The 20,630-nt window shown below is 40.9% G+C and overlaps 1 protein-coding gene across 1 annotated transcript in view; it reads right to left on the bottom strand.

Annotated features, from left to right (window-relative positions):
- Nucleotides 1-20,594, bottom strand: part of Pibf1 (progesterone immunomodulatory binding factor 1) — a 160,247-nt gene extending 139,653 nt beyond the window's left edge. Inside the window, exons 1-5 of the mRNA XM_051160907.1 lie at nt 20,383-20,594; nt 19,197-19,470; nt 16,298-16,398; nt 13,705-13,903; nt 7,939-8,058 (exon numbers count right to left, since the gene is read on the bottom strand). Coding sequence (XP_051016864.1) covers nt 7,939-8,058; nt 13,705-13,903; nt 16,298-16,398; nt 19,197-19,448 — 672 coding nt within the window. The 5' untranslated portion in view covers nt 19,449-19,470; nt 20,383-20,594. The remainder of the gene's footprint in view (nt 1-7,938; nt 8,059-13,704; nt 13,904-16,297; nt 16,399-19,196; nt 19,471-20,382) is intronic.
- Between the last annotated feature and the right edge of the window lie 36 nt (nt 20,595-20,630).

Here is a 20,630-nt window from a genome sequence, read left to right as displayed (position 1 = left end):
GTATTGTCCTTGGTTGGTGCAGTAGATTGAGCAGAACCCCTGGGCGCAGATCTGCCCATCATGATGTTCTTCTTGTGGGTTTCTAGAACCCTCTGGATCCTTCTATTTCCCCATTCTCCCATACTTCTCTCACCTAGAGTCTCAATAGGATATCCTCAGATCTATCCCAAACTCCTGGTAAGTGAAGACTTTCATGGGACATGCCTCTTGGGCTAGTGTCCAATTATAAGTGAGTATATACCATGTGAGTCTTCCTGCTTCTGGGTTAACTCACTCGGTATGATCATTTCTAGTCTAATCTATTTGTCCCGAAATTTTGGGATTTCCTTGTTTTTAATAGCTGAGTAGTATTCCATAGTGTATATGTACCACAGTTTCTTTATCCATTCTTCTACTGAGGGACACTTAGGCTGTTTCCAGGTTCTGGCTATTGTGAATAAGGCTGCTATGAACATGGCTTATTTCTCATAGCTACAAAATTACCGAATTTTGCTGGGTGCTGGCACACACTTGTAATCCCAGCATTCAGGGAGGCAGAGGCAAATGGATTTCTGTAGTTCAAGGCCAGCCCAGTCTACAAGTGACAAGAGAGTCCAGGACAAAAAAGGCTATGCAGAGAAATCCTATCTTGGGAAAAAAGAAAAGAAAAGGAAAGAAACAAACTACTGAAAAAGGCAAGTCAATGCAGTACAGGTTCAAAACCAAGACTTTCCAAATTATCAAGATTTTTGTTTTTTGTTTTTTTTGTTTAAGATACATGGGTATATACTGCCACCATGTGGTTAAAACAAGCACTAAGATAAGTTTGGCTTTGTCATGTTGAACAGTTCTAAAACAAAAATAAGAGTTTAATTTCTTAATTAACAGTCTCAAAATTCAGAGACATAGCTAATATTTGTGAGTGTCTCTCAGTAAATTACTACCACGTGTTTGTTATTGTCGCCTGCTGCCTTTGCTTCTAAGTTTCCCTGTGCTTACTAGTTGCTAGAAGGAAGAATTTGTATTTGATTGTATTTATACTGAACTCATTCTCTTTTTTCAATTTAACTAATTTTTGTTAGCTCTGGGTGTCCATTAACAATCCCAATCTTTACATGTTTTTTGTTGAGCTCAGGTTCCTAATTATCTCATTTCCGTTTCCATGACTGAACTTTTACTGCTTTATTAGGAATTAATAATGAGTAACTGTAAGGAGTCCAAACTACTAAAACAACCACAATATTCTAAAACTTCATGTTTTCTTCAAATTCTGGTCATGTTTTTAAAAAACTTTGCTTCTAGTATTTTCTTTCATGTGTAATAGTAAAAAAAAAAAAAAAGGTTATTCATTCATATCAGTAAAGGCCAAATGAGAAAAATAGTTTGCGATAAAACTAAGACTCTTTCTAGGGTACAGAAACCTTATAGACAAAATAATTCTCACACATGGAGTGCATTTCTGTCTTGCGTGTAAATAAACACTACCATTCTCCTCAAGGGAATGGCCAAACAAGCTCTTCTCTGCCTAGTCCTACTGCAGACTCAAGAGTGAGGCCCAGGAGAAAGATGGAGGCCAGGCAGATGGCAGAGCGAATACATAGAGGAGGAGACCAGCACCAGGGTGGGCTTCCCGGGTCTGCTGGATGCTTTCCAGTGCCATGCTGGACACATGGAGATGGAGTCAAAGTCAGTCTTTCTACCTTGTGTAGTCAGAGGACAATGTAGCTGCAGTAAAGGGAGGAGGTGCTCCAGAGACAGCCGAAGAAGGGAAACTGAATTCTCTGCGCAATCTCTGCCTCGGTTGCTGGCTGCCAGGCCAACACATATATGACAACAACTCTCTACAGACCACAAAGGACAAAATACCAAAACTGAAATCTGTATTTCTACCAAAGGGGCAAAGTATGCAGTTTGGGCACAGTGAAGCTAATCTCCTGAAATAAAAACTTTAGGGCTGGGCGGTGGTGGCGCATGCCTGTAATCCCAGCACCCAGGAGGCAGAGGCAGGTTGATCACTGTGAGTTCGAGGCCAGCCTAGTCTACAAAGCGAGTCCAGAACAGCCAAGGCCACACAGAGAAACCCTGTCTCGAAAAACAAAAACAAACAAACAAACAAAACAAAACTTCAGTACTGTCCAGAGGGAACTTAAAACAGAGTCTCACCATGGCATTACCTAATTGCACTCCTTCCCCCCCCCCCTAATTGTACTCTTTATGTATTAAAAAAAATAAAGTTAACTGAAGAAACAGGAATATGTGACACATGCTTACAGGGAAACACAAACAACAGAGACACACTGAGGTGCACTAAAGTTAGTGTTATTATTTTAAATAGATACTTAAACTCTCTCAAAGGCATAAAAGATAACACACTTACAATAAATAGCCTAGAAAGAAAAGATTTAATAAATAATCAAATGAAAATACTTAAAGAAAAAAATCCATGCTTAAAGATTTGCCTAAAAGAAACAAGAATGTTTATGTATACACAAACCCATATGCAAATACTGTAGCAGCCTTATTTCTAAGTCTCTACAATGGAAGTATATCAAACGCCCTCCAGTTAATACATGTAGGGCTATACACACTGGGATAGTCTTCAGCAGAAGATGAAGAAATAGAGCCTAGAACTTTCTCACAAAATTAAATACAACTGAGGGACAGCTATGTATAAGACAAATACAAATGTTAATGGTAGAGATTATGCCATACATACACTGGTATTTACTGTAAAACCCTTTTAAGTTATTGTTACTGTTAGGATCATGAATGTGCTCAAAAACAAACAAACAAAAAACAAAAAACAAAACCCATGTATCAGGAGGTACACGTATTGGTGGAGGTAATGGAAACAGTTAAGGGCCTCTCATGGGAGGACTCCAGGAGGATGTATCTTCTCATCAGGGACTGTGGGATCTGGCTCTCCTCCCTCTCGCTTTCATGAGCTGAGCTGTCTCACTCTGGTATGCATTCCCAAGCATGGTGTGTAGTCTTAACCAGGCCCCTGAACAACAAGGTCAGTCAAACATGGCTGAACCCCCCCAAAACTAGGACAAAATAAACCATTTCTCTTTACAACTTAATTATATAAAGTATTTATTGTAGCAATGGAAGTCAGGTAATAGTATCTATGCTTTAAAATTTCTGTAAGTAGGTGGAATCTACAATCCTTAGGGCTGGTAGCAAATTTCGCACATGGTAATTTACATGTAAACTGACAGCTTACAAAAAAAGGAGAACCTACAGTCATAAACTGAAATTCTGGGTCGACTTGCCTCAATACTTAGGTAATTAATGCTAAGACAAATCTTGCCAGAGCAAACTTGAAACTGTAATTCATTCTTCCTCATCAAGGCAATAAATTAAACAATTTAATATTAAATAACATTAGACCTAACAGTTAACTCTAGAGAATGGTTATATTTTCATTGAGATCCTTTTCTTTCCTATATTTTGGTTCTTATCCTTCAACTGTTAAGGAAAAAAGCAATTCCCTCAGAAATCAAGATAATAATTCTTAAAAGTCTACCAAATATTGTGAAGATATTGTCAACCCAGATGTCCAATGTAGTTGAATAGAGAAATGTGGCATGTGCATATAATTTAAGAATCTTCAAAAAGAAGGAAATCATGAGCCTTTAATCCCAGCACTTGGGAGGCAGAGGCAGATGGAACTCTGTGAGTTCAAGGCCAGTCTGGTCAAAAAGTGAGTCTAGGATAGCCAAGGCTACACAGAGAAACCCTGTCTCAAAAAAAAAAAAAAGGAAATCATATTAAACCATGGATGAATCTGAGTATATTCTAAGTGAAATAAATATTAATGCTGTATGATTCCATTCATATAAAGTATCTAAAGTAGTCAAAACCATAGAAAGAGGAGAGAGGTGGTGATGGGGGCAGGAGAAGGAAGGCAGACAAGTGGCTAAAGGTTGGGAGCTGCAGCGTTTCAGGACAGAGCTACTCTGGAGGTATGACTGAACACTCCAAAGTTGGCAGTATGGCTGGGTCAATGTGAAAGCACCTTTACTACAATTTTTAGAAAGTATTAAATTTTAGTATAAAAATCTGGAAGTTTATCATTGGCGTTTTGAAAAATTTATATATTTAAATCTGTACTTTTATCCACATATGCAAATACTTATCGCTTAAGTGAAATACCATCTTAACATTCATTTGAAAAGCTGGTGGCATTCCTCGGAGGCTTACACCTGCCTACTAGTCACTGGTTTCAAGTCTCACACCTTACACATGTTCAGATAAGGCATGCTTCATTAATTTACAGTTCCTGGGGTCTACAGAGTCAGGCAGAAAATTTATTAGCCTTCTCAAGTCAGCCCTACTCTCACTGCGCCACTAATAATGCAAGTACATGTGTATGTAAGGTTTGAGTTCACCATTGACATAAGCCATGTAGTCACTGCACTTCTCAAACTTCATGTTTTATCAAACTTTCAGATTATGGTCATTTATAAGGCCCACATCATTCCCTTTAAAACATCCAACATTAAGTGTGTGCAAATTGAACATTAAAATATTTACTAAATGAATGCACAAAAGATCATTCAAATAATGTAACATGAATAATGTGGGTCATATCTTACTAAAAGCTTGGTTAATTTATTAGGGTTGCAGTCATTAATAGTACAGCCTGTCCCAAGATTTAACAGAGCAATGTACTTTACTGCTGAATGGAGAATACTTCCTTTTCCTGACACTTGCCTAATTTGGAAAAATTAGCACCAGTGAGCCTCTGGTTCATTGTTGCTCACTACAAAATAAAACATTTCTTCTCCTGCTGTATGGCTATTTGGAGTATGGTACTTAGGAATATATATCATTTTAAGCTGAAGGAAACCTTTCAAGAAAAGTAGAAAAGCAATAAGACTTGCACCCTCTGTCTAGGACCAGGCCCTAAAAGTCCTAAGTTCTCTCACTGACCCCACCGGCAGCAGGCCACGCAATCTAGGAAAGTCACTCTTCCTTTGAAGATGCTCATGTCAGGGTGTATGACCCTATACCTAAATAGAAGAAATGTCAGGAAGAGAGGCCAAGAATCTGAAACATCAGGCCCTGCCAGGTGTGTGCCCCAGGTTTACTACCACTGGATTACAGCCATGGTCCTCTAATTCTTACACAGGACTGTACACACACACACACACACACACACACACACACACACACACACACACACACACACACACACGGCTTTCATTTCTGGATGTTCCTGTATTCCACTGAGCTGATGTTGAACAAGCCTGCTATGCTCTTCTTTGTTAGCTGTCTTTTCATCATAGAGCCCTTGTGACACATGGTGAAAAGCTTGTTTTCTCTCCTGAGTCACCTAGGAACTATATTTTGTCTCAAAACAGTAGGAAAAAAACATTTGCTTTTGTGGTGGCCAAGACCAATACTCCTATATGCTTTATCTCATGTGCAAATATTAACTTCTAACTTTTATATATATGCACTTACATGGAAGTAAGTGACTGTGTGTGGAGGCAAGGAGAGCAGAAAGGGGCCCTTGGGGGAGTGGTGTAGCAGAATGAATGAGGTAAGAAAGGAGAAGGGGGAATTAAAGGAGTTCAAGAATTAGAAGGAGATAGTTAAGGGGGAGTGAGGTAGGGAGATGGAAGAGAAGTGAGGGGGCAGTCAACAAAACCTAATGATACAAGAAAATACCACAAGGAAATCTAATACTTGCTACAGTCCTCAAAAAGTAAAACCACAGAATGCCTTTGATTGGTACCCTGTATGGATGAATAAAGCTGCACCTGGAAGCCACAGGTTACTAAACAAAAACCCCAGTGCTGCCTTCCAATGAGCTGCCGGCCGCAGATTCCCAAAATAATCCATGCAGTTGCCACTGCTGTTGCCATCCTCCAGAGCACGATGGCAAGGCCTTACTGCTTATGTAGCAGGACAGAGATCAGGCTTGGACTGGGCTTCCTTTCTGGCCACCATACTAAAAGTATAGCACTGAAAGTACATATTAAATATAATGACATACTCCCGGATAACAGATCACCCGCCTTAAATAGGATATCACATAAATAATTTGTCTGAAGCTTTGTGAAGATGTTTTACTTTCAAATAGAAATGTTTATGAGTCAATGGAAAAAAAGGGCAACCTAGTATTTTTCTTCACTTGGAAGTGTTAAATGACTTGATCAAGATCACAGGATAAACAAAGATGTTCATATCTGACGCTTTTACTCTAGGATACTAGAATTTAAACCCTACATGGGGAGGTATCATCTCTTACTCTTGTTCACACTAAAACAGCATTCTGTGCATTAATGACATGCTGGGAACGTCTCATGTGGAAATATTAACACATGCACAGAGGAGCTCATCGATTTGATGCGGAATGCCTGAGACACTGAGAGAAGCTCACTTTCACACCATGGACAAAGCTAACCTATAACACACAATTGCTATCCAATCTGCCTGTAAATGATAACCTTGTTTTCCTCTAATGTGAAGAAGTCTTTGGAGAAAACAGCTATGCCCCTTCCCCCCACCTTTTTTTTTTTTTTAGTTGCTAGAGAGTACAATGAATTGATCCACTTTATTTAGCTGACTGTAAGTACAGGATGGTATGCTGGGATATTTGGTCAATGTTATAATCACACTAATGATCAATGTACCCTCCTATAAATGAAGGGTTGTAAGCATGTCAGCCTTATAGTTCACCAACCAGATTAGGATACTTTGAAAAATGCATGGGTGTTGCAGGAACTTTGATCCCATTGTGAACCCTGGGACAGTGAACTGTAAAAACTTGTCTTTTGTTTGGTGTGGCTGAGCCCTAACATACACCTTTATTCTAAGACATTTCTGTTTATTGTAAGCAAATGATCATAGTGTGGTTCAGCCAGCCCTAGCACACACCTTTAATCTAAGCACTTTCTATACACAGGATTTATTAACAGTTAACCCTAGGTCAAGAGAGGAAGCAAGAAGCCAGATGACAGGGATTAAGTAGACAGTAGGGGCTTTGAGAAAGGGGTATTTAATACAGCTCAGAAAAGAAAAATGCTCTTGAGCTCTTTGGCTTTTTGGCTTGGGGCTCTTGGCTTTATCCTCCTGGGCTGTTGGCTGAGCTAGCAAGTTTTCGGCCTCGGTTTTTGGGTTTTAGCTTTTGGCCTTTTCCTTCTGGACGTGAGCTGGGTGTTTTCTCTCCCTCTCTGAGCTAGCAAGTTTTTACCCCAGCATTTGGCTCCTAAGTCTTCATTGGTAAAACTGAATGATGTGGGATCTTTCCTTCCTTCCTTCCTTCCTTTCCTTTCCTTTTCTTTTCTTTTCCCTTCCTTCCTTCCTTCCTTTCTTTCTTTCTTTAAGACAGGGTTTCTTTGTGTTAACCTTGGCTGTCCTGGACTTGCTTTGTAGACCAAGCTGGCCTCGAACTCACAACAATCCACCTGCTGGGATTAAAGGTGTGTGCCACCATGCCTGGCTGGGATTTACTTTCTTTAAAACAACATGTGGGGACTAGTAATATTACATGTAGGCAATAAACAGGACCATCTTGCCAGAGCAGAACTTATGAGTCAATAGTAAAGGAAGTCAGACATGCTCTTTTCTTCCTATTTGCACCTGTAAGTGAGCCCTCATGTGTCCCAGCCTACAGCTTACAATGTTAAAGCCAGAGAAATTATACACTCTTGTGTCCCCAGTTATCACTCAAGAACATTCAGATATGGCTCATTCTGTGACCTCAAAAGCATTTGATTATGAAAATGTGTTACAATAACAAATCTTATCTTCCGCGTTATAGGTTAAAACCATATTTATCTTGCTAACTTTTAAGATGAAGACTTCCAATTGTCCTCTGCTTATACCTCACTAAGAGCTGCAGCAGTCAGCACGCCAGCCTCATTTTCTATCCTTATAAACACTGAGACGCTCATTATGGAAAAGTTGCAATGTCTCTTCAAGAATAATAGAAATCATACGAACCTCTGTCAGCTGCTTCAGTTGGCCTTTGTTTGTACTTAATTCTTCATATAGTTCATTCCTTTTCACTTGTAGTTCATAGATTTCCTTTCTTAATGGATTTACTAGCTCATAGAACCGAATCTTTAAAAAAAAAAGAAAAAAGTAAAATAAGCACTTCTGAATCCATATTACAACTAAGCACTGCCACTTTGCACCGCAGCAGGTTGCCCTGCGTGGTCTCACATTCTGCCATATACTTAACTGCCATTCAACTATGGTAAAATACTAACCAGAAAATCATGGATATCTTTCAGGTAATTTTACTAAGGTATATTGCTGTAATTGTTGCCAGTGTCTTATACAACCTTCACCGTAGACACACATACATAGAAAACAGAATCCTCTGCCAAGCCTTCACTCCCACCCGCCACTGGCTGACCTGGAATGTATTCTCCACAGACTCATCAGTCAAAAAGATCAAATTTAAATAACAAAACCAACTGAACTCTTCAGTCTTCATCCCTGTTAGTTTTCTCCAAAGCACTTGTACAACACCCCACAAGCTGTTTGTTAGGTTCTACACCAAGGTACACTCTTCGACGGAGGGGGTTTCATTTGGTTTATACATTGCTCTGCCAACCTAAATATAAAGCTGATGCAGTGATAAATTTTATTCTTTGCGCTTATCCCAGGCTCTTGACAACACTCCACCATGCGGCTGTCCCTGCATTGTTGGGGGTCCTGAGGATGAACCAGGATCATACGAGAAGCACCTCTTGTATCGCTATTTTCACTCAATCCAGACCTTTCTTCCCTCTCTTCATTTTCCTGACATAACCCAGTAAAGCATTCCAACCAACAAGGTTCTAAGAACCTAGGAAGCAATTGGGTACAGTGGCACATGTCTATAATCCCAGCACTTGGGGAGGCATAGGCAGGTGAATCTCTGTGAGTTTGAGGACAGCCTGGTCTACAAAGTGAGTCAGGACAGGTAAGGCTACACAGAGAAGCCTTGTCCCAAAAACAAAAACAAAAAAAATCTGTATCTATACCTATATCTATCTATAAGAAGCCACCAATTAGTCAAGAGAGAGCAATTAGGGATTATTTATTACACAGGCATATAATCTAAAAGTCCTTACTGCATGGCTGCATTACACAAACACCCTATCTAGCAAGAACAAGTATTAAAGTTGGTTCTTAAGGCAAGGAAATCTACCTCAGTTAGTTTGTTAAAATAATATTTCATGCAAAAGTGTAAAAGAATACTGAGAAACCAGAAAGCAAAAATGTGAATATTTTATATCTATTACGGACGAAGCTTCAATAACAGCATTTACAATGTTTATTTTACACCACATATGTTGGGCACAAAAATTGTAACTGACTCATTTAAAAGAAAAGCTGGACAGAAAGCTAACGTGTTATTTTCTTTCAAGACACTGATCCAGAGATCTTGATCCACAGAGAGCCAAGCACAACTACCACTCTAGAAGACAGGTGGTGGTGCTGCACATCACACAGAATCAGTGAGCATTGTGTTAAGCACCTAACTTGTCTTACACCCTCACAGTAATCTTTACACAGAGATACAGTTTTGCTCTTTTGTAAATGAGGAAAGAGGGAAGACTCCCAGGGTAAAACCACACCTAACATGAAAGCGTGACAGCTGCCAACGTGTGCGCTGGGGACTCCTGGTAAAACCACACCTAACATGAAAGAGTGACAGCTGCCAACGTGTGTGATCTGGGGACTCCTGGCAAAACCATACCTAACATGAAAGAGTGTTGGCTGTCAGTGTGTGCACTGGGGACTCCTGGCTCTTGCCCTCTTCTCTGTTCTCAAGTCTTTTAGGTAATTCACAAAATGAAAAGTATTCTCCTCATAATATTAAAAATTATTTTGTTTGATTCAATTCTCATTCTCTCATTTTCTCCATGATATATCATGATGACACTGTGCCTTTTAAAGCAAACAGATATTTAGCTAATTTTATATTTTCATTTCTTTTTGTTTTTAGATGAAGTCTTGCATCACTGCCCAGGCTGACCGCCATGAGCCCTAGAGATCCCCCTGCCTAAGCCCTCTAAGTAGCTGGGATTTCAGACAAGCACTGCTAGAGCACATAACACCCAGCCTTCGTTAAGGTTTCATTTCAAATATTACCAACTATTAACGGATATGCTCATCCAAACAAACGAACTTTAGGCTAGAAGGGGTGCTGATACCAAACTGACTTGTACAAGTTTGTTTAAGAACACTACATTCTGAACTAATCTGCCCCACCTTTCCCCCTTAATAATCGTAAATACTCCATTCTCTCCCACTATGCTTAATTAATCCCAGACAATACTAATCTGGTTCATCCTTATAGCTTTCCCTTTGGAGGATATCATAAACCACCATAAAATAACTTTCTGTGGATTCTGGAGTCACTGAAATTTTGGCCTTAAAGGTACTTTCCATTTTCAAAAAAATATTATCAATTGGGTATTTTAAAAGCAATATCCTTGGGGTAAGATAGGTCTCAACTTGCCTCCGGATGACCCAGAGAAGGAGAGTCAGGGTAAGATAAATGACACTACTCCAGAGAGAGAACAATTTAAAAATCTACAAAGGATGCTGGGCATGGTGGCCCAAGGCTTTAATCCCAGCACTCAGGAAGCAGAGGCAGGCGGATCTCTGTGAGTTCAAGGCCAGCCTGTTCTACAAAGTGAGTCCAGGACAGCCATGGCTACGCAGAGAAACCATGTCTTGAAAAACAAACAAATGTGAGCAAAGCATGGGAGAATAGCAAAGTAGAAGGATCCAGAGGGTCCTAGAAACCTACAAGTAGAACATTATGATAGGCAGATTTGGGCCCATGGGTCCCACTCAAACTAAGGCACCAGCCAAGGACAATACAGGCAGTAAACTTTAAACCTCTACCCAGATCTAGCCAATGGACAGAACATTCTCCACAGTTGAGTGGAGCATGGGGTCTGACTTTCACACGAACTCTGGTGCCTCATATTTGACCATGTCCCCTGGAAGGGGAGACCTGGTGGCACTCAGAGGAAGGACAGCAGGTTACCAAGAAGAGACTTGATACAGGGGGAGAAAATCCCCCTCAGGAACATCATAGGGGCGGGGAATAAGGGGAAAATGGGAGGAAGGGAAGAATGGGAGGACACAAGGGATGGGATAACCATTGAGATGTAACAAGAATAAATTAATAAAAAATTTAAAAAAAGAAAAAGAAAAACAAACAAATGAAATCCACAAAGGAAATAAAGGGACACCTGAAAGGAACAGAGAAATAGATGGAGCACAGACCGCTAAGAAGTGAGCTGAGGGGCTAGGGAGGTGGCGGTTCATCAGGTGGAGGACTCTGAGTTCAATTCCCAGAAGCACACAGCAAAGCCAGGTGTGGTGGCATGTGTTTATCATCCCAGTACTGTGAAGGCGGGGCAAGCAGATCCCTGGGGTCACTATCCTAATTAATTGGCAAACTCCAGGCCACTGAGACTGTGTCTCAAAATGAATAAATAAAAAACAAGATTATGCCCAAGTAACAGTCAAGGCAGCTGTGACCTCCACTGCACACACACCCATATGCATATACACCAGCACACATATACAACACACACAAACAGCTTCACCGGAACAGGAGAGGGTGGATGACAAAAAGTGGCTTCCAAAAACGTACTCCAAATAAATGCCAACAGTCCTACCCTTGAGAGAAGCCTAAAGCCCTCAAGAACCTCAAATCAGGTTAAGGAGTTTAGTGGGAAACTCATTCCTATAGCAGTGGGTCAGCTGTGGACAGACATGTCATTGCTGTCTCTCTGTAGTGGGTGGCAAGCAACAGACATCTTGAGTCAGGACCTACTTGAGACAGTAAAGTGAACTTACCCTAGGGGGCCCAAGAACTTGAAAAACCACTGGCCACGGAGTCTATTTAGTCTTCCACAACACTAGGGCAAAGAAAAGGCCAAGAGCATGGGCAGCAGTGGACAGCAGGGAGAGTGGAAGCTGACCACAGGCAAGTATAGGTGCTAGAGGCTTGGTTCAGGCAGAAAAGTGTACAGAGAAATACAGTCTTGCCCTCAGTGACCAGGACCTAGCTCAGCTAACAGTCCAAGAGCTGACAGCCCTGGGCCTGATGTCAGCAGATGCATCAGTCAACACTGATGTCCCATTCACTATTACAGAGCCTGAGAATTCTGACTTTCCAGTAGTGTGGCTGATACCCATAGCTGTATGCCTCCAGGGTCAAACTCTGGAAGTCAGTCAAGTACAAAGACAGGTTCTCTACCTACACAGACCTGCTGTGGATGCTTCCAGACTACCAACACCCTTGGGAGACATGCTCAACTAGAACAAGGGCCACACTGGAGGATACAATCTGGGGTGTCTAGGGAGAGTGAGAGAAATTGCCTTCCAAACAACTTCAAAGCTAAGTATGGCCAGGAGAGGCCAGTAGCACATGAAGAAAATCTACTAAAGGAAAAAGACACCTGGCTTGTTGTGTCCAGTACAGTGTCCTGAACAGCATAAGCCACAGGAAAGCCTAGGCTCCACATGAGCAACTGTGTCTCTATGGATGCAACTAGCGGCCTCCAACTTCTGAGGACCTAGGAAGAAGCCAGTCCAACACTTCATCTTTTTTTTGTTTTTGAGATAGGGTTTCTCTGTGTAGCCCTAGCTGTCCTGCTCTATAGACCAGGCTAGCCTCAAACCCAGAGATCTGCCTGCCTCTGCCTCCTGAGTGCTGGGGTTAAAGGCATGCGCCACCCCTTCCTGGCAGTCTTTTTGTTTTTAATGTTTTACTCTTGTGATTTCCCCCCTTCTTTTTGTGAACCTTTTAGTTTTTTTTTTAACTTTACAGCATTAAAATTTGTTTTTGTTATTCTACAAATATGCAACTAATTTTGTTTACAGATACTTTTCATTAGGGTCGTATTTTTTCATTAGGATTTCCCCCCATGTTTTCTCCATATCTCCCTTCCTTTTCATGCTATGTTGACATGTTTGCCTGAAATACTTGTATCTTTCTATTTCTCTCCCCTTCTTATGCTTGTCTAATTTTGTTTTTAACTTCCTCATAACTGAGAAATCTTTCTTCTGCCCTCTTACTCAGTTCTCTTGCCTCATAACAGTCCTTCACTTTTTCCTTTCCTTTCTTTAGGTTTGTTTATCATTCATGCATCTCCTTCTCCTACCTCCCTTCTTTATCAGCCAGACTTGGAAAGACAAACACTATGTTTTCTCTCCTATGCGGAACCTAATTTAAAATTAAATTTGTGTAACTATGAACCTAGGAAGGGGGCGGTGAGAGGGAAGATTCGTTCAGTGGAGTGGGGATAGAGAGGAAAGCTGATTACGTGGGAAAGGAAGGCAGAAGATGGAATACTTACAGGGAAGGAAGGGAGCAGCTGGAGGGGACAGGAGGCACAGGGGCACACTCAGGGAGAGGATGAGGACAACAGCATACAGTGTCACACATGCATCAAAACGGAACTTATTCCTTAGTATGCTAACGTAAAACATACAAAACAAGTATGTAAAGAATGCTTCTGTATTAATGCCAATTTCAGTCTGAGAATGGCTGGAGTGTTGCTTTTTATTCTTCATTGTGTGTGTTTTTTTTTTTTTTTTAGACAGGAACTCCCACAGTACAAGATGGCCTCTATTCCACTAGGCTCAGGAGCTCATCTTCCTGTCTCCACGTCCTGAGGACTGAGATGCCACTGTGCGCCACTACCTCCAGCTTTGGGTTTAGCACAGATGATGCAAGACACTTACAGACACATATTCAGGAATAGAGAGCTGATCTTCAGGAAACGATTTGAGCTTCACATACTGTTCTTCTGTCAGCTCCAAGTCTCGCAGGTTCCGACGAACATCTCCGGCTTTCTCTCTTAGCTGATGATTTGTCTCTTCTAGTTGCTTTTGTCTCAACAAGATGGTTTCCATTTCTTGTTTCATTAGTTCTTGATATTTCCTACATTGAGAGAATTTATGGCAAGAATTTAAAATCACCGGGATTTCTCTTAGAGTCCCATATAGGATTCTTGACTGAACCGTCAGTATTGATCTATGTAACTAGTTAAACATGAAGTAACAAATCCATACAGATTATTAAATGATTAATCTCAAATTACTTTAGAACCAACATTTTTAAGTAATAACTTTACAAATTCAAATCATAAAATTATACATTTAATTTGCTAGAGCAGTGATTCTCGAAGTGTGGGTCATAACCCCTTTGGGGTATTGAACGACCCTTTCACAAAAGTTGCTTAAGACCATTAGAAAACACAGATATTCACATTATAATTCATAACAGCAGCAAAATTACAGTTATGAAGTAGCAATGAAAACAATTTTATGGCCGGGCGTGGTGGCGCATGCCTTTAATCACAGCACTCGGGAGGCAGAGGCAAGCAGAGCTTTGTGATTTCAAGGCCAGCCTGGTTTACAAAAGCCAGTCCAGGACAGCAAAGGCTACACAGAGAAACCCTGTCTTCAAAAACTAAAAAATAAATAAATAAATAAATTTATGGTTGGGGTCACCACAACATGAGGAACTGTATTAAAATGTCACAGCATTAGGAAGGTTGAAAAGTACTGTGCTAAAGATTTAAAGCCTTACACATATTGGCTTTGGACCCTAGCTATGAACTTTCATTTCTCTTTCGTCCTGGTACTAGAAGACATATCTCTTTAATATAGTAACACTGAAGAACCCCATAAGGTATTCATTTAGCAAGTGCAGCCAATTACTGACCCATCCTGGAGGTGTGGAGCCCAGAAGCTGATGCCTGAATGCCCTCAGGAGCTTCTTCACCAGACTTTAAAAAAAAACGGGAGCATACACTGAACCTAGAGGTTGCCATTGTGGCTAGACTAGCTGGCCAGTGAGCTCCTGGGATCTGCTTGCCTTCACCCTTATTGTTCTGGGGTTTCAGGAAAATAGCACCACTCTCAGCTTTCACCGAGAATTCAAACTCAAGCCCCCAGTGAGCGTTTTTGCCTCCGAGCTACTTCCCTAGCTTAGACAGGAGACCTCAAAAGACACCAACCGAAATCTGAGGACATAGTATTCGTGGATCTATTTTTGCTTTGTCTTTAAATCTATCTTTCCTCCATTGACTTGCTATTTGTTTGTTTGTTTATTTTATTTTCACACAAGTAGCTCTGGCTGGCTGGAGCTTACTCTGTAGAACAGATGTGGCTCACAGAGTTCTGCCTGCCTCTGTGTCCCAGGTACTGGGATTAAAGGTATAAGCTACTACACAGTTTTTTGTTGTTTTTTTTTTGGTCACTCACTTTTATTGAGTGATTCCCATGAATTTATTATAGAAACAATGCATATTTTTCTACTAAAATTTCATTGTTTCTATCACTTTAAATTACGTAAGTATGCTGGAGGGTGGTGGCAGCGGCAGTGGTGCACACTTTTAATCCCAGCAAACAGGAGGCAGAAGTAGGCCAATTTCTATGAGTTCCAGGCTAGCCTGGTCTACAGAGCTAGATCTTGAATAACCATGGCGAGACACACACACACACACACACACACACACACACATCTGTCTCAGAAAAACAAAAAAATTCCCTAAGTATAACTGGCATAGGTGCATTTGAGAGTAAAGAATGAACTTTTTTTTGTTTCTTTGCCTGTTTGTTTAAGATCAGGGCCTCAACTAGCCAGGGTTAGCCTCTGTCTCTTTATGTAGCCAAGGATGCCCCTGAACTCTTGATCATCCTGCCGTCACCTCCCAAGTGCTGGTACTGTATGTGTGTCACTACACTAGGCTTAATCAATTCTTGGTAAGTATATGCCTATTCGACACCGGAATAGTAATTATATACTAAGCCAGCAAAATCCAAAAGCTGTGACAATGCACAGTGTTTTGGGTTTTTTGTCTGTTTGTTTGTTTGTTTTTTCCGGCTTTTTCCAAGACAGGGTTTCTCTGCATAGCCTTGGCTGTCCTGGACTCTCTTTGTAGACCAGGTTGGCCTTGAACGATCCACCTACTTCTGCCTCTCAAGTGCTGGGATTAAAGGCGTGCACCACCACACCTGGCCCAGAATGTTTTATAGAGTGAATAAAGAAAAGCTCATCTGCATACCATGTTGTGATCAATTTAAAAAGCTCTTTTTGTAATTTATGGGTTGCTTACACAGGCCAACTTTATTGAATGACTGCTGAACTTTAACTGTGCATTTTGTATACTGCTAGAAAGCAACCTACCTTCTGGTGGTCTGGTTATGAAGATAAGCATATGTAATTTAAAGTTTCTTTATTAGAGCCTATAGCAAAATGCATAAACAAGAATAAAATTACTTTTAGTTGATAAATAGATGCTATGCTTTTGTGAAAAACTTGTCTTACTTGGCATCTTTCTGTTGAATAGTCAACTGATTTTCTAATCTCAAAGTTAGCAGCTGCTTCTGGTGAAGGGCATCATTAAGTTTTTCCTCCAACTCTTCAATCTGAACAGAGAGAATGTAAGTTAAGTTCCAAGTTCAGCTTTCAGTTAACATAACAACAACAACAATGACAACAACCAAACCAAACACTTACAACAAAGAGAATTAAGGGTCTACAGAGATTCTCGGCTGAATCTATTGTCTTACAGACGTTTTTGCCAGGTTATCATTAGGAAGAGTTTCACCTTAGCTCACAGGAACCTTGCTCTGCTGGGCACTCCATGGAAGCACTTTGCTCACGCTGACCAGTCCCTAGCTAACCTGAGTGCTGCACATCTTCCACTGACTGCCACATGGGTGATATCAGAAACACTCAAACCAACATGAGTAAATGCTAACTTCACTAATCCCCCAGTTTCTGAATGGAAAAGTAGACTGCTCTCTTGACATGCTGGCCTAAGCTATGGTGAGTTTCCGCACCAACTTCCTTTCCTGACAGTTCACGAGCTTCCACATTTGTTATCTTAGCTTCAAAATGTGCTTAGAAACAGTCGGGTGGTGGTGGCGCACGCCTTTAATCCCAGCACTTGGGAGGCAGAGGCAGGCGGATTTCTGAGTTCGAGGCCAGCCTGGTCTACAAAGTGAGTTCAGGACAGCAAGGGCTGTTACTCAGAGAAACCCTGTGTGGAAAAACCAAAAAATAAAAGTGCTTATGAAATTACCACTTTCAAGTCACTGTCTTTGTAAACACTTCTTACTGTAGCAGATCACATTTGTAAAGATTTCTGCCAATCACTTCCTTTGTGACTAAATGAAAAAGACACGTGGCTCCAGCCAAGATAACTCTGACAGTTCCCCCCATAAGCTGTGCTCTCTGGAAACCCCTACGCACTTGGTCCTGTTTTAGTCTATTCATTCCATTTCTCTCCTTCTAATCCAGGCCATTCCTGTTTCTCCTTTTAAAAAAGTAGATGAATTTAACCACACTTAGCACATTTAAGAAAATCCCTCTTGCATCAAGCTCCCCCTCTCCTGGATCATTTTTACCATTAAGCAAAAACATCCAGTCTCTTCTACACAAAACAACAATAACAAGACTGCCTCAGTCAGATCACAGTACTCCTGTCCTGACCTTGGATAGCTCATGCTCGGCAACTGCAAAACAAATTCCTGCAGTTTTTGTCTCAGCGGCTCAGATAGAGTAGAGAACCTGCTCTATTGGCTCTGCCAGCTATTGACTCACTAGGGCAGAGTGCAGTTTCCTTACTTCACTAAAACCTTGAGGTTTTGGACACCTTCTTTCTTTAGAGAGGCATCATTAGAAAACTGTCCCAGCTTCTTCACGGTAGAGCACTTGTCTAGCAGGCTGAAAGCCCTGGCTCTGAGCCCAAGCATGTAAAAAATACATAATAAAAATATAAATCAATATTTTATGATTTATTTAATTTTTTATGTGTTTGAATGTTTTGCCTACATGTGTATGTGTGTGTGTATATATATATATGTATGTATGTATGTATGTATGTATGTATCAATCATATTTGGGTCCAGTGCCTTCAGTGGCCAGATAACAGCATTGGATTCCCTGAAACTGTGGGTTCTGGGACTCAAACCCAGGTCATCTGTAAGAGTACTAAGTGCTGTTAACCACTTTGCCATCTCTCCAGGACCCTCCTTTCTACTATTAATACCTCCTTTTCCCCCCCCCCCCCCCCATGTGCACGGGTGCCATCCATGTCAACTTTAAGGAGTTAGTTTTCTTTTTTCACTGTACATTCCAGGGATGGAACTAAGGTCTCCAGGCTTACATGGTTAAGCATTTGACCCACCAAACCATACTACTGTCACAAAATAAATATATTATTTTTTAGTAGAAGGACACTACAGTATCTTAATATACATAGCCTAGAACTAAAATAGAAGATCAAGTCAACAAGAAAAGGACACAAAAGACATACTGCTGGGCAGAGGTGCTTACACAGAAGCCCTAAGACGAAAAGTTAGAAAGTTCACCGTTAGAAATGTTTCTTAGGAATGGAAGTAGTAATACCAAAGAAACATTTTTTTTTAAAAAAGATTTATTTATTATTATGTATACAATGTTCTGCCTGCATGTACATTGCAGGCCAGAAGAGGGCATCAGATCTCATTATAGCTGGTTGTGAGCCATCATGTGGTTGCTGGGAATTGAACTCAGGACCTCTGGAAGAGCAGACAGTGCTCTTAACCTCTGAGCCATCTCTCTAGCCCAAGAAACATTTTCTTAGGGCTAGTTTAATTTCTACCAGGTATTCCACAAACTACCCTGGGACTAAATAACCACACCAGGTGAAAATACAAGAACTAGGTATCCTTGCTAATGGATGACACATTTGCTAAAGACAAGGGTCACTTAAGTCTGACTTCTGTGAAACAGTAACTTTCAGGCACACAGTAACTGTGTAGGAAGCTGTCAAGGAAATCAGACTTCTAAGAAAATACATATTACACTAATACTGCATTTTAAAATTTGAGCCTTCAAAAGTACATCCATACTCACATTTAAAGCACTCCATTTTTATTATGCAAAGTATAAAGAGCAGTACTGGAAGAGGAAAGTGAGGTGTATCATTTATGTGCCAATGACACAGACCCTTTTTTTTTTTCTTAAGACAGGGTCTCTTTACATAGTGCTGGCTGTCCTGGACCTCACTATGTAACTCAGGGTGGCCTAGAACTCACAGAATCCACCTGCCTCTCCTTCCCAGTGCTGGGATTAAATAATTGTGCCAACACACTGGGCCTATTTGTCAACTTCTTATTTATCTCCAGTTTAAAGCCAGTAAGGCACATAAACTAACAAAAGTTGCATCTGATCTTACCTTTGTAAGATAATCCATTTTCAAATTGTCGATCATCATATTTTTTTGGGATAGCTCGATTTTCAGCAACTGAATATTATGAAGCATTTCCTTTGTTTCAATTAGCTGCCTGGTGACCTTGACCTTACCCTCCCGCTCTTCTGACGAGGAAACATCATCTGTATGAACGGTCGTTTCTAAACTAATATCTTCAGATTCCAGTGAGCTAGAGATGTTTACTTTTTTCAATTCCTTGGGAATTTTTCGAGACATTTTACTATTCTGAATCAGTCTTCTGTAGAGTGAAAAGAAAGAAAAGTTAAACCCAAAAGCTATTACTACAGGGCATATGGTGCATTAATGAGACACCAAAGAGTGCCTACATCATTAGGCATCAGAAGGTCCCAAATCTAAGCTTGATCATTACCGTGAATTACTGCTCAAATCAAACAGACTGAGTAGATCCTATCATGAACTCACCCCTTAGGCCAATATATGCATCTTGGGACAAAACCACAGGGAAATAAAGTCGTGGAAAAGAGAAAGGATAAATCCCTATAATACCAAGTATCCAAACTGAAGGAGAAAAAGATTTCTGATTTTGTCAGTATAGGATCCCATCGAAGTAGTATTTAAATCTGGAAGGATCTGGGCACCCAGAGGGGGAAAAAAAGGTTTGCATGCATGTGGAGGACATATAAAACAAAAGCATAGGGAACATCAAGACTATGGGCTTACACGTCCGATTTATTTTACAGGCAAAGCATCACCGCAAGTGTTGAAAACAGGCTCTCAAGTGAGACAAAGGACATTTTTAAATTACTTGAAAAAACTAAAGAGGTTAGAAGAGGGAAAACTCGAATATTCCTAAATAGCACATATTAGTAACTCTCTTGTTTAAATACTACACGAGTTAGTAAAAATAGTCACTGAATAAGATACTTCAGTTTTTCTGAAAGAGCAGCGGCGAGGAAGGAGGTGGGCGTGCTGGTTGGTGGTGGGAAGTGAAAGATCGACAGGAAGTACTATCTCTTTTAAAGGGAAGGGACGAAAAAGGGTAAAACCAAAATCGAATCCTCGCTTGGATTACAAAGGACCAGGGGCGGGATCCCTGCTCTTTGGCTACAAAACTTATAAATTCTAAACTTAATGCATTTAGCGTCTTTGCACCGCGCGTGAAAGAAAGGGAAACAGATTCCTGGACTACCTCTCAAGCGTCAGTAACTCCGAATACAAGGCTAAAAATCAGCTTCACCTCGGACACTTGGGAGAGCCGTCTTCAGTCAGCAGCTCAGGCTGCAAACCCTGAACAAGTATATCGGGGCCACAGGACCGTTAGGAGCGGTCACCAAGACAACCACCCGCCCTGCCCCTGGAGAAGTCCGTCGGAAGAAGCTGTGTCTCGCAGGTGCCCACGCCCTCCCTTTCCCGGAAGCCAGTCCGAAGCGGTGCATG

Source organism: Acomys russatus, chromosome 18 (assembly GCF_903995435.1).
Source record: "Acomys russatus chromosome 18, mAcoRus1.1, whole genome shotgun sequence".
Lineage (NCBI taxonomy): Eukaryota > Metazoa > Chordata > Mammalia > Rodentia > Muridae > Acomys > Acomys russatus.
The sequence above is the reverse complement of the archived record's forward strand: the minus strand, read 5'-3'. Positions and strand labels throughout refer to the sequence as shown.